Genomic DNA, 12648 nt, shown 5'->3' with positions numbered 1-12648 from the left:
TGGTGAACGAGTGGCGGCGGGCGAACGAGGGCAGCCAAACGTACACTGCCCCCACCGCAGCGGAGACGAAGCACGGGCTACCGGCTGAGGTCACAGTGTGCTTTGACAACTCCTTTTCGCGTGTGTCGCCGAAGTGGCTGTTGTTTCAGTTTCTGAAACGCGACCTGATTGAGCTGGACCCCGAGACCACCGCCCGGACGGAGGCGGCGGTTGAAAAGACGCTGTACAAGCACGGCACGGTGCTGTTCGAGCTGGCCACCGTGACAGAGCAGATGCGGCAAATGAGGGAGCTGGACCGCGTGCGGCACGCGTCCCTTGTCCACATCATCACGGGTGGCTTGGTGGGGAACATTCTGATCCTCGCGATCATGGCGGCGTACCAATATCTCACCCTCACCCGCTTCCTCGCTCACCGTCGTGCAAAGTAGAGAAGAAACAAAAGACCGAAAACACACAAGCACAAAACGGCATGGCTGTGACCTCGAAAGCACTACATATTATTATTATTTTTTTATGTTGTAGTAGACTTTTTTTTTTGTTGTGGATTGGCACCTGTCCCGGCTTTGTCGAGCTCTTATTCGCTATTGTCGTTATCGGCTTTGTGTTGTGCGAATACGTTTTGCCCTGGTTTGTAGTTGGGGGAGGGGAGGGAGGGAGCTTTTTGCGGTGCCCGTTGCCTCTTGCTTTTCCACTCATGTATATGTTGTCGTTGTTGTTGTTTGCGGTCTTCTCTTCTTGCTGGGCGAGGCGGGGCGGGGGAATCGGGGAAATGCGAATTGTGTCGCTTTGTGTGTTGGCAGCGCTGAATACGTCTCTCTCCCGTGTTTCTTGTCTTTTCCGGTATATCCAGCCATACACGCACGCAAGCATGCCGTCGGGGATGCTTCGGCGGCTGCACACGCGCATCATAGGGATGGGCTCTGTCTGCGGCATGGCACAATCACCACCCGCGGAGGTTATTCTGAGGACCCTCCCGCCCCCGGAAGAGGTGGACCACACAAAGTACCTGCGGTTTGAACGGGAGGAGCTGGAACGCCCGCCGCTCTCACGCACGCATTTCCCCTTGGTGGCACCTGAACCGTTTTACGGCATCCACTGTGGCGCCGCGGGGCACAGTCACGTCGCGCTCATGACACGCGAGGGAAACTTGATCACATTTGGCGACAATCGCTAAGGACAGACGGGTGCCCCACGAAAATAGCACCCGCAGCAGCAGCACCAACTCCAAGGAGAGGCGCTGAATGCCCGAAATAGGTCGCTGGGCGGGAAACCACAGGTCTCAGACCCGGGATGGGCACCATTGTACATTGACCTTGATGGAGCGTTTACGTCAGGTCCGCAATCCGTGTCCTGCGGGTCCAATTACACAGTTGTTTATCAGCCTGGTAGTCGACGTGTCATTGCGTTTGGCAATAACCACATGGGGCAACTTGGTGTTGGGCACAAGCGTCAGGTTGGTCTCGAAAAGGGGTTTGCTGAGTGGAATCCCACGGATGCCTGGTGGGGCCATGGCGGGGGGACTATTTGTGGTATTGTGTGCGGGTTTAACCACACGGTGTTGCAGCTCACGTGTGGGTCGTTGCTTTCCTTTGGTAGCAATAGATGGGGGGAGCTTGGGATCGGCTCCACGGTTTCTCCCATGGAACCCACACGCATCCGATACTTTGAAAAGAAGGGGATAGGGATCATCAAGGTGGCGGCGGGGAATGACTTTTCGCTCTTTTTAAGCAACGATAGGAGGATGTACGGCTGCGGCCCGACAAATGCCGGGCAGCTGCCGCCAAACGAGTTTGATCCTGTCCCCGTGCCCCTCATCCGAAGCTTTCAGCACGGCCCCCACCGTATAGGGGCCAAGCTGATTCGGATTAAAGACATTGCCTGCGTTAGGTCCATGGCTGTGTTTCTCAGCGCCAGGAATGAGCTGTTGGTGCAGGGCGCGTTGCCAGACTACGGTTTTCAGATCTCTGCACCGCGTTTTGAAACGGTAAGCCAGAAGCCTGCTCTTGAGTATTTCCGCTCTCGGCTTCCCAAGGCGGTGGCGGGGAACGATGGCGGCTTTGATGCTGACCGGCTCGTGCAGGGCCCATCGACGCTGCTAGTTGTTTACCGCAACGGCTGCGTGGCCGGCCTTGGCGCCAATACGGAGGGCCAGCTGCAGAGCATTCGAAGGTCTTGGAAAGGAAAGGAAAGGAAGCCAACCTCGCCACGGCCTTTGCCGCGGACGCGCTGCTTCCTGTGCTTGTGCCCGCCAAGGCGCCCGCGGCTGAGGGGGGCGCCGCTCCTTGGCTGACATCCAGGTCTGGTTTCATGCTTCTTTTCGACAATGACGAGGCCTACGCCGCAGGGGAGGAGACGAAGCCCATCGAGCTGCCGCCGCCACTCTCGGCCGCCAAGCGCGAGAAACGGGCGACACGGTGAACGCTCCCGCGCGGGAAGTCGCCCACCAGCAGCACTCTTGTTGATTTGTTTTCTCCTTGGGGGTCCTCTTTTGGTCTGTTTTACTTTCGGTGTATGTGTGTTGTGTTTTCTTCTTTCATCGCTCCTTCCGCCCGAGGCCTGGTTCGCGTCCCGTTTCTTGCGGCGGCGGTTGTGGGGGGCGGGCAGCAGGGGGCTGCGTGTCTATTGCAGTTATATGTTTTTTGTGGGGTGTGGGCGTTCCGCGTTGTCGCGTTTCATGTTGCGAAGTGGCTTGGGGGCGTTTTCGTTGTTTTTTATTTTTATTTTTTGTATTAATTGATCCTTGTCGTTGATGCTCTTGCGTCATTGCGGTTTTTCCGAGGCCCGCGCTCATCTTTGTTTTTTCCCTCACTCGAGTAAGAGCACAACCCCGGTAGCCATGCTTAGCCTCTTCACGCTCGAGGTGACGTACCTCATTACGCCCGCCATGGTTCTCTTTATCCTCTTTATTTTGCCCGTGCCACGGTTGTCGCGTTACGTCTCTTGCGCAGTGAGTTTTGTGGAGCGGCCAAATTTTCATGGTGTCTCTCTACTGTTGCTCGTCGCACTGGTGACGTTTGTAAGCTTCGCGATGCAGTTCGTTGAGTGGAGAAAAAGATACGGTCAAGGTAAACCGCGATTTGCCGATTTAAGTCTGGAAGTTGACTGGGAAGCCAAGAAGTGGCGCCACGAGCGTAACATGTATATTCACGCGCTTGCCACCGTCTTATGTGCTGCCATTATGAAGTTTACACGGCTTCATACCGCCCTGGAGCGGCGGAAAGCGGCAGCCACGGAGCCCAAAAAGAAGGCGTAGGTATTTTATAGGGAATGTACGTTACTTACCATGTAGCAACTTCTATTCCCCCGCTTTCAGGAAAATAAATAAACCAAGGAGGAGTAAGAGCAGCAAACAACGCCTTATTTTGAGTGAGGGGTGGGGGGCTGTTTTCCATATTTGTGTGTTCCTCTACGTATGTATGTGTATGTGTACACGCGTTCATTCAAATTCAAGGGTGCTTACAGGCGTACTGCCACTCCGGTGCCTCCGTGCTTGCGTGTGTTGTTCGCTTAGGTTTATGTTCTGCATCTGCAAGCTTTTGTTCTTAAGAGTCATTAGATCATGCATCTCGCTGTACAACTTCATCCGATGCGCTCAATGCCTCACACGAATGCTACATGCTCTTTTGCTGTGTGTTACGCCTTTTTTTTTCTCCCTCTGCCCCTCTTCCCCCTCCCCCCTCCCCCTCGTTTTGTTTATTGGTGACCATGTCTTGCTGTTTGTTCTTCTTCTCTGCTACTACTTGTTATTATGATTATTATTTTGCAGAAGCGTATCTCATCAAGCACCGACGGAGATATGGGGAGTGGGGTGAGACGAAGGCTGTGACGCATAACGTGGGTGCCGTGATGCTCGGCGCCGCGGGTACGACTAACGGTGCGACAGATTCCGTAGTAGCTGAGGTTCAACGGGACGCATACGGCCTTCTCCGTCCCTGCAGGCGTAAAATTTGCCGAGGTGACGGGCTTCGATTTTTTCCGGGACGGTGGAGCGGTTGAGGCAAAAGAGGCTGCATGGCCGTCGTTTGCGCATGTGGATTCAGATTTAGTGTGTCATTGCCCACAAAGTGCGACAGACGTTCACGGTGGGACGCGTGGTACTCATCGATTTGTGTGGCTCCGGGCCACTTCTTAAGCAGGAGCACGTGGAAAGTGCCCGCGTTGTGAATCGCTCGTTTGGGCACATTCTGGCGGTGCTGGAATACCCACCCTCAGGATGCACAGGGTGGAGTGTTGTACACGAGATCCCTCGAGACTACCCGGCTCTCCGATGTGTTTGGGGGGAGCGCCCTGGCAGCCCTTCTTGGCGCCCTTTCCTCCGCAGCTAAGGGCGTTGGCGAGAACCGCCCGCAACGTCGGCCCTCACGCTGACGCCAATAATTGTGGACACTTCTTTAGTGCCGTGCTTTGTTAGCGGCGATGAGCTTCTGCAACCAGAGCTCGTCGAGGCAACAAGTTCCGCGGAAAGCGCCTTACCATGTCCACGGGAGGTGGGCAGGCTGCGGGACATGTAAGCTGCCTGAGGTTAACATGAACCTTTTTTTTTTGTGGACGCATGGCGTATGTAATATAAATATGTTTTTGTTGTTGTATGTTTGTGTCGCCGAGTCGGAATTTTTATGTGCGTGTGGTCGCTGATGCGTTTGAGTGTTAGCAGAAACTCCCTTAAGCCCCCGGCGGCTACGCCACTTGAGCTGCCCTCCATCTGTGGCCGGGGTCCGCTGTGGGTGTGTGGGTGTATGTGTATTTGTGCAATGTTCTTCCAACCACACAAAGTAGAAAGCATTATTTTTATCCCTCCACACACACACACACACTTCCCTCCTGCCTTGTGGTCGTTCCTTCTTTTTGTTGTTGTTACTACCATTGTAATTTTTGTTATTTACTATGAGCACGACGGATTTTGTGATCACAGTTTTTTTCTTGCCGTGTGCCTTGTGCTGTCGTGAAGGGCGTGAGTGTTATTCGTTTTATGTGCCTCTTGCTCGCCCTCGCCCTCTCTCTCTCTCGCACGTGCACGGTGGTTTTCACTTGTGATGGAAGTGTGTCCTGTGCATGCAATCTGTCTTTCTATTCCAGCGGCTTTCTGCACTGGTGAGGCTTTGGAGGAGCTCTTCCAACTTTATCGTGCCATTATTCCTTCATCACTCTGTCTGCTTTGCTTCCTCGTTGGCGGTGCAAGGGAGAGGAAAAGGAACCGTACGGCCAGCAATGTCGCGACGAGTCATTGTGGTGGATCCCGCCTGGGCACCGGTGGACGAAGCGCACTATAACACATCATGGAAACAGCTGCAAGATGAGGCAATGTGCTGCGGCTTTATTGGGTTGGATTTGGAGTGGACGTCGGGGCTCAAACCCGCCCCAGAGGAGGTGGAGGAGGAGAAGAACAATAGCGACGGTGCCGCCGACGCGGAGGGCAGGGGCTGCAAGAGACGCGGAGGCACCGTGGGGCCTGTGGCGGTGGTGCAGCTGAGCACATTTTCCGCCACCTTCGTAATCAAGCTGTCCGATCTCGCTCGCATGGTGCATGATGAGGATCGCAAGGGTGTCTCTGAGGCCGCCACCGCTGCCGCGTCCTCGCCGCTGGGCGTCGTCATGGACAACTTGCGCTCCCTCCTGGGAAACAAACATGTGGCGAAGGTGGGTGTGGGTATCCTTGGCGACCAGGAGAAGCTCCAGCGTGACTACGCCGTGTTGCGGCTTTCTCCCTGCGTTGAGCTGGCCGTGCTGGCCCGACAACTTTTCCCTGCAAGTGAGGAGGTGATGCGACTGCGCAGCCTAAAGGACCTCGCCGCTCGCTTTGCTGGCACAAACCTCAAGAAAGATATCCTCGTGACGCGTAGCGACTGGGGCAGCCGCCTCGGGCCGCTCTCTCCGCTTCAAGTGCAGTACGCCGCGGCGGACGCGGAGGCATCCTTTGACGCCTGTTTGGGCATGTGTGGGGAGTCCACCCTCGTTGCCGGCGACAACGACGACTCGGATGATGTCAGTGAGACGCGGAGTGCGGTGTGGACCGTGAAATCGATCCTGCGGACTGTGGCCGAGGTGAAGGCAAAGACGTCTCGGAAGGCTCAGTTGGCGAAGCCTGCGGCGGACTGCCGTCGTGCCGCGTTGTGGTGCAAGGGTCGCACCAAGCCGTACTACGATAACATATTTGTGTACGATGCGGAGATGCGCCTTGTCTTCACCGTGGATAAGGCCAAGGCGGAGTGGTACGTGCACAAGAAGGGCATTGCAAAGGTGATTGCGTGGGGAAACACATCTGACGAGGCGACTCCGGAGCCGCAGAAACCCATCGCCGCCATTCAACTCAACTTTACTCCCAACTTCTCCATGCACAACGACGCCCACCTTCAGCGCAACTTGGACTACTTCCGCCAGGCGAAGGAGAACCAGTGCGTGGTGTGTGGGAACGCTCAGGATTTGGTGCGGTTTGCCGTTGTGCCTCTGGCCTACAGGAAATACTTCCCCAGCGTCTACATGAGTCACAATAGCTACGACCTTTTGCTTCTTTGTACGGCGTGCTTTGCTGTGACCCGACGGCTCTACGAAGAGGAGCGACAGCGCGTGGCGGTGGATTTTGGTGTGCCTCTGGGCCACCTCACACAGAGGGAGTTGCAATTGCGCCGTGCACAGCTGCAGCAGCTGATGTCAACTACCACGAATGGTTGTTGTGGCAGTGCTGGGGGTTGTAATGGCAGCAGCAGCAGCGGAAGCATAGCAGCCCGTGACGCAGAGGAATTCCTTTTGCCGGCTCACAAGCTGCGCATTATGCAGGCGTACCTTGACATTGAGGAGCATCGTGAGGTGCTTTTCAACATCTTCAAATACGCCAAAGTCCTGTACCTCGCTCACGAGGAGCGCAAAGGGGCTAAGGAGGAGAGAAGAGCGGAAAACGGTTTTGTGGCGGTGAAGCAAACGTCTGTGAAGCCATCGGCGATCCCGCCAGAGCGTTTGAGACAGCTGTCAGCGTACATCCGCCAGCACGCTGAACGGTACCCTTTCGCGAGGTGTGCGGCAGAGCAAGTAGCGCTCTTCACAGCTGATGCGGCGTCAGAGGCGTCAGTCCGATGCATCCTTGAGGAGGGGGTGTCGCCCCGCGTTGTGTTGACGCGCTTCTGGCTGCGCGAACACCCAAAGGTCCGTGAGTTGTTCGGCCCCATGACACGTCGTGGTGAACACCGCGACGACGCAAGTTTGCCAAAGCCGCTGGAGCATGGAGAGAAAGAGGAGGACAACTTTGCTGTGGACAGCCATGGCTTTTTAGTAGTCCAGGCAGTACTGCAGAAGTACGAGGAACACGACTGCAAGGGCCGGGACCACGCTGTGGGGGAGTTTATTTACCGCTGGCGCACCGCCTTCCTGCGGGGGATGCAGCCGAGGCATCTGCCAAGCGGCTGGTCCGCTGAGGACGGGATTCTGCTCGTTTAGCGCCACCGCCTGGCGGCGGCTACAGCCTTTCGCCATTTAACCAACTACATGTCCGTGCTTGTACGTCCACCTGCTTGCGCCTCTCTCTCTCTCCTCTTTCTTTCTCTCTTTGTGGCCGCGCACTGTTGCCGTTACGCGTCATTCTGCAACTTTTTTCCCCTCGTCCCCACTTTTCTGTTCTGCCCCACTCTTCTAGGCCGCTTTGACCTTATTGCCTTCTCCCGCAGCCCACTATGAGAAGCGTGGACAAAGCGCCTCCAGGGACTCCGAATGAGGCGAAGGACGGGCGCCCCAGACCCGAAAACGTGGCCGGTGCGGTGATAAGTGGAAGCATTCCGTGACAATTTTGCGCCGCTGTGCGAGGTGAGGTGGTTCATCATCGTGGTGGTGGCCGTATTCGGTGGCATTGCGGCCTCCTTTGCGTACCTTTTTGGCCTCTTCGGTGGAGAGCTTGAGAAGAGGTACAACCTCACCTACCGAGACCTGTCAATCGTTGACACAGTGGGCGCCGTCTTCTGCTATTTTACGTTTCCGTACTGGTTTTGTGTACGATGACGCTGGCTCCGTACCCTTCTTGGGAATCGTGGCGCTGTTCTTTCCCCTCAGTGCCCTTCTGGTGGCGTTGACGTTCTATGGGTATATCGACGCCACGGTGCTGTGCTTCAGTGCTTTCAACGCCATCCCAAACATGGGCACCACCATGTTTGATTTTGGCATTCAAGGGACGATGCTCAGCATATTTTCATTCAACCGGGGCGCCAGTGTGGCGACTGCGAAGGCATTCAATGTGTTGGGTTTCCCAATTTTCGCTGCAATTCGGCTCGCCTTCTTTAATAAGCACCTGGACCACTTCTTCTACTTTCTGGTGGCGCTCGTGATGGTGATTGCCGTGGCATACATGCTTGTCATTCGCCTGCCGCCCTACCACCTGACCGGCTACCAGCAGTCACACTTGAGCGAGGAAGAGAAGCAGGGCCGCCTCACCACCCAGGCACAGTATCTGCGCCAGAAGACTCCTACTCCCCGCTTTGTGGTTGGGCTCTTCTTCGTGCCTGTGTTCATTGTGTTTATGCCGCTGCAAGGGGCGCTTGTGGTCTCCTACGGTATTGGACAGCGCCACAGAGTGGCGTTTGCAGTCATCACTATTGCGTTGGTCGTTTTGAATTGCGCAATCGTGCCGTCTCCACGGAAGATCCTCGACAGGGAGGGAGGTCACGCCAGCGGCGCCAGGCTACTGAGGTGCCGATACCGCACCCCACAAAAAAGAGGCAATGCAACGAGCCACTCGCAGCAGTGAAGGAGAGCGGCGGTGCAAAGGAGCAGGCCCAGCGTGTGCGGAGACCGACGTGGATTACATTGCACCGCAGTACCAGACGGTCTTCCTGTAAAGTGCCTGCACGCTGAGGCTGTGGGCCGTGCTACGGCCTTTGTTTGCCATGGTGGGTGCGCAGACTCTCCTGATGCTCAGCGCGAGTTACATTTTTTGCCGCCCTCTCCGGTGAGGAGGTTTCTCCATCGTTAAGAACGCTGGTGATGGTGATGGGCGGCGTTGGCAGTGCGGTTGGCTGTTTAATGAGGAGCGGCTTTGAAATGTGGTCACAGATGAAGACGCCGGAGGACTGCATTCCCGTGGCAATGGCCCTCTTCATTCCAACCTCCGGCGTTGGTCGTGGCGCTGGTGCTCATCCTCGCCGTGCCAAATGCCTCCCTCCCACTGTCGTACGTTTTGGGTGCACTGTCCAACGGGACGCGTGCCGGCGTGATCGTTTTGGCGATGCGCACCATCTGCGCCAAGGACGGCGCCAAGCACTACAGCGTTTGTTTCCTGTCAACGGTGTTTGCGACGATTCTGTTGAACCGATTTGCCTACGGCGAGTGGTAGAGCCGTAGGGCGGAGAAGTTTTGCATCACAGTTTGCCACAGACGTCGCTGCGTTTTGATGCCGCTGTTGTTGATGCTGGGCATCAACTGCACCGCCTTACTCTCCAGCGTGTACGTTCATGTGTCGTTCCGTCGGTTCAGCCGCACAACGCTGGAGGAGCGACGCCGCGTCAAGGCGGGGGGTTGCGCAACCGGCCTCGCTTCACTTCGGCTGTTCGTACAATAACCCCCAAGCAATGACTTATGTTCCTCCTTCCTCCCTCGTGGTCCCACTGCCTTCGCCGTGCTGCCCTCTTCATGGCCAGGTCTTTTTTCTCTGTGAGGAGGACTGCGGTGGCCACACACCGCGGCACATGACTTACCATTGAAGGCGGGAGAGAAGGGCAGATTTATACTTGTGTGCAGGGTGCAGACGGGGATACAAACTGAAACGAAGGGTGTTTTTCTAGTGACTTTGGGCCTCGAGGGAAACAAGGAAAAACTGTTATGTCAAAACACGAAGGCAAAAAAAAAAACATCCACTCCTCCTCCTTTTCGCACCGTGCCACTTCCCCTCTTTTATTGAGTTGGCGGCGCGTCAACCCCCAACGCCGCAAAATTCAGTGCCCACAGAGGGATAGAGAGAGAGAGAGAGAAAGAGAGACGCACACATACACGGACCGTGACTCAACTGTGGGGAGGTGCAGCTAATATTTTTTGAAATCGTTACTTTTACCTCTTTATTATTCGTTTTTGCTATTTATTTTGGATTTGGATTGCTCCCGGCCCTTTTGTCCTCGCCGCGTGGGGTCCACTCCCCCTTATTTTTCGCTTGTTTGCTCCTCTCTCCGCCCCAATAACCCACCGCCACTCCGCACGTGGGGGCGGCCGGCAGTTACAGGGCCCAAAGGCTGCCTCTTTTGCAACCCCGCAACGATTCTGGTGATCGCAAAAACGTTTTTTTTTTTGAATCTGTTTTTTTTTCCCACCCCTTGGTGGTGTGTGTGTGTGGTGGGTCTATGTTCATCGCGGCTGCATTTCGCCCTTGCATGCGTCTCCCACTCGTCTGCAAGGCAGAAACACCTGTGCACTCAATAGTGGACGCTGCGGCGTCCAAAGAAAACAGTTGTGGGGAGAATTTGATTCCACACCAGCCTGCATTGAGGGCGCTTGCGTGCGCAGAAGCCGGTATAGGTCGGTGTCTATATATATATATATATAACGACATTGGTCACCGTGCGTCTCAGCGGCTCTCCGCGTGTTTGTGCGTGTTGGTGAGATTAACGACGTAGGGTTCATGCTGCGACGGACCCTGCTGTTGTGGGGTGGGAAGCCGCCGTTGGTGCGGTGGCGGCCGCTGGACGTGTCACACTTCGACGTCTGCGTCATTGGCGCCGGTCCCGCCGGCATCGCCTCCGCCCTTCGTGCCGTCAACTACAAGAAACGCGTCTGCCTCATCGAGGCGAAACGCGTGGGCGGCTGCGACTTGTGGAACGGCGCGCTGCAGTCGAAGATGATGTGGGAAATGTCAAACTTTTTTGCCAAGGCGAACGGCAGCGCTGCGCTGCGGGTGTACAAAACCACCATCTCGAGCTTCATGGAGCCGGACGAGAAGAAGATGCGTGAGTCCCTTGTGCGTGGCAGCGAGATCCGCGAGCAGCAGATCCTCGAGGTACTTCGGACGGCACAGGTGTCGGTGTTGTACGGTGGGGCCTTCTTTATTAGTCCGCACGAGGTGGAGGTGCGCAACCGGGAGACAAAGGAGTACCGCACTGTCACGGCGGACTACTTCATCATCGCTACGGGCTCCACACCGAACGAGCACCCGTACGTGCAGACAGACCGCAAGCATGTGGTGACGTCGGATGAGCTGATGATGATGCCGCTGCCGAAGAGTATGGTGATCGTCGGCGCCGGCGTGCTCGGCAGCGAGTTTGCCGCGATCTACGCCCGACTCGGCAAGACGAAGGTGTACCTCATCGACAAGGAGCGGTGCATCCTGCCGGGGGAGGACGATGACATTGTGGAAAAAATACAGCAAGCGATGGAGGCCGACGGGGTGGTGATTCACCGGGACTCCGTGCTGTACCACATGCGGACCTGGGAGGAGACGGACGCGGAGATGCAGGCGCACCCGGAGGACCCTGCACGGCGCGGCGGGGTTCGCTACAGCATCATGAACAAACGCACGCGGGAGATTGCGACGTACGAGGTGGAGCGGGCCCTCATCGCCATTGGGCGGGCGCCGAATTACAAGGGCCTCGGCCTGCAGAATGCGAAGTGCAGGGTGCGGGAGGGCGCCCTTGTGCTCGACCCATTTGGCAAGTGCGCCGACCACGATCATATCTACGCCGTTGGGGACGCGGCAAACGACTCCAAACTGGTGAGTGTTGGTGAGACGAAGGGGCGCCTTGTGGTGGATCACATCTTTGGCGTACAGCCCACGGTGCCGCTGCAGCATGACTTCACGCGACTCATCTTTATGGGCATCACCGTGGCCTCGGTGGGCATGAATGAGAAACAGTGCCGAAAGAAGAATATATCATACAGGATGGCGCGGTACGGGCTTGAGCTCTGCAGCCGCACCATCGCCGCCGACAACACCAACGGCTTTGTGAAGATTATTACCACAAATGATAGCAAAAAGATGTTGCTGGGCGTTCGGGTGTTAGGGATGAACGCGAGCGCCATTATCGAACTTGCTGCGGCGGCGATTCGGCGCAAGCAGTCGGCATATGAGCTGAGCAAACTTCTCACAGCGTACCCGTCCGTGTCACAGGCCTTCCTGGAGTGCCTCTGCGTCATCTTGGACTCCTCCACGCTGAAGCCGGGCTCCTTTCCTGGCCTTATCTGCTACGAATGGACACCGCCCGACTACGAACGCGGTCGGGCCTACGCCTCCGCGTCGGGGACGGATAATGTGCTCGCCGAGTGTCCGGCGGCCCCGTATGAAGGGAGGAACATGCTGGAGGAGAAGCGTTGCTTCCGTGAAAGGGCCTCCTACTTTTCAACAGCGGAGCTTCGAGCGGCGAAGAAGGTGGCAGAGGCAGTGGAGCGTGGCGCTGTCGCCCGTGCAGAAAAGGCGTCCATTGACGCACCTGCCTCCGACGGCGGTCCCCTTCACCCCGGCTCTTTCTTCTTTTCCCTTGGACATTTTTGAAGGCGAGGCGCACAAACGAAGTCTGGCGGGTGTTGCGTGGGGCGGTGCGCAGGCACAATGGTGAGCGTACATGTGGTGCAAAAGATCAACATGAGCACATCTAAATGTCCTACGCGCCTGCTTTGCCCTCCCCGCTTCCCACACTCCTTCTCTCTTTCTCCCTTCCTTTGTTGCCCTCTCTGCGTGTGGTGGCGTTTCCC

General features: G+C 56.5%; 8 protein-coding genes and 1 pseudogene across 8 annotated transcripts in view, besides 6 other annotated features; all 9 read left to right on the top strand.

Moving 5' to 3' along the window:
- Window positions 1-428, top strand: part of TraAM80_03467 (transmembrane emp24 domain trafficking protein 2) — a gene marked incomplete at both ends in the record, with an annotated part of 513 nt that extends 85 nt beyond the window's left edge. The window contains one exon of the mRNA XM_029380437.1: window positions 1-428. This exon is cut by the window's left edge and continues 85 nt beyond it. Coding sequence (XP_029239769.1) covers window positions 1-428 — 428 coding nt within the window.
- Window positions 429-701: 273 nt separating this feature from the next.
- Window positions 702-720: a microsatellite.
- A 148-nt stretch (window positions 721-868) lies between these two features.
- Window positions 869-1174, top strand: TraAM80_03466 (uncharacterized protein; the record flags this gene model as incomplete). The annotated part of the gene is made up of 1 exon (XM_029380436.1): window positions 869-1174. One exon carries the CDS (start codon window positions 869-871, stop codon window positions 1172-1174), a length of 306 nt encoding a protein of 101 aa, XP_029239768.1.
- Window positions 1175-1420: 246 nt separating this feature from the next.
- TraAM80_03465 (uncharacterized protein) lies at window positions 1421-2290 on the top strand (the record flags this gene model as incomplete). Its single annotated transcript, XM_029380435.1, has 1 exon — window positions 1421-2290. One exon carries the CDS (start codon window positions 1421-1423, stop codon window positions 2288-2290), a length of 870 nt encoding a protein of 289 aa, XP_029239767.1.
- Window positions 2291-2749: 459 nt separating this feature from the next.
- Window positions 2750-3253, top strand: TraAM80_03464 (uncharacterized protein; the record flags this gene model as incomplete). Its single annotated transcript, XM_029380434.1, has 1 exon — window positions 2750-3253. One exon carries the CDS (start codon window positions 2750-2752, stop codon window positions 3251-3253), a length of 504 nt encoding a protein of 167 aa, XP_029239766.1.
- Window positions 3254-3648: 395 nt separating this feature from the next.
- Window positions 3649-3686: a sequence feature (GA-rich).
- Window positions 3687-3819: 133 nt separating this feature from the next.
- On the top strand, window positions 3820-4509 carry TraAM80_03463 (phosphatidylinositol-4-phosphate 5-kinase-like protein; annotated as a pseudogene).
- A 288-nt stretch (window positions 4510-4797) lies between these two features.
- Window positions 4798-4814: a microsatellite.
- Window positions 4815-5052: 238 nt separating this feature from the next.
- TraAM80_03462 (exonuclease 3-5 domain containing 2) lies at window positions 5053-7428 on the top strand (the record flags this gene model as incomplete). The annotated part of the gene is made up of 1 exon (XM_029380433.1): window positions 5053-7428. The coding sequence occupies one exon, from the start codon at window positions 5053-5055 to the stop codon at window positions 7426-7428; it is 2376 nt and encodes a 791-aa protein (XP_029239765.1).
- Window positions 7429-7508: 80 nt separating this feature from the next.
- Window positions 7509-7537: a microsatellite.
- Window positions 7538-8116: 579 nt separating this feature from the next.
- On the top strand, window positions 8117-8725 carry TraAM80_03461 (uncharacterized protein; the record flags this gene model as incomplete). The annotated part of the gene is made up of 1 exon (XM_029380432.1): window positions 8117-8725. One exon carries the CDS (start codon window positions 8117-8119, stop codon window positions 8723-8725), a length of 609 nt encoding a protein of 202 aa, XP_029239764.1.
- A 236-nt stretch (window positions 8726-8961) lies between these two features.
- TraAM80_03460 (uncharacterized protein) lies at window positions 8962-9318 on the top strand (the record flags this gene model as incomplete). The annotated part of the gene is made up of 1 exon (XM_029380431.1): window positions 8962-9318. One exon carries the CDS (start codon window positions 8962-8964, stop codon window positions 9316-9318), a length of 357 nt encoding a protein of 118 aa, XP_029239763.1.
- Window positions 9319-9919: 601 nt separating this feature from the next.
- Window positions 9920-9952: a microsatellite.
- Window positions 9953-10491: 539 nt separating this feature from the next.
- Window positions 10492-10509: a microsatellite.
- A 76-nt stretch (window positions 10510-10585) lies between these two features.
- On the top strand, window positions 10586-12448 carry TraAM80_03459 (putative dihydrolipoamide dehydrogenase, putative,acetoin dehydrogenase e3 component; the record flags this gene model as incomplete). Its single annotated transcript, XM_029380430.1, has 1 exon — window positions 10586-12448. One exon carries the CDS (start codon window positions 10586-10588, stop codon window positions 12446-12448), a length of 1863 nt encoding a protein of 620 aa, XP_029239762.1.
- Window positions 12449-12648: the final 200 nt, after the last annotated feature.

This window comes from Trypanosoma rangeli (assembly GCF_003719475.1).
Source record: "Trypanosoma rangeli strain AM80 chromosome Unknown Tra_15.4_contig_00090, whole genome shotgun sequence".
Lineage (NCBI taxonomy): Eukaryota > Euglenozoa > Kinetoplastea > Trypanosomatida > Trypanosomatidae > Trypanosoma > Trypanosoma rangeli.
This window is presented reverse-complemented; position numbering and strand designations above follow the sequence as displayed.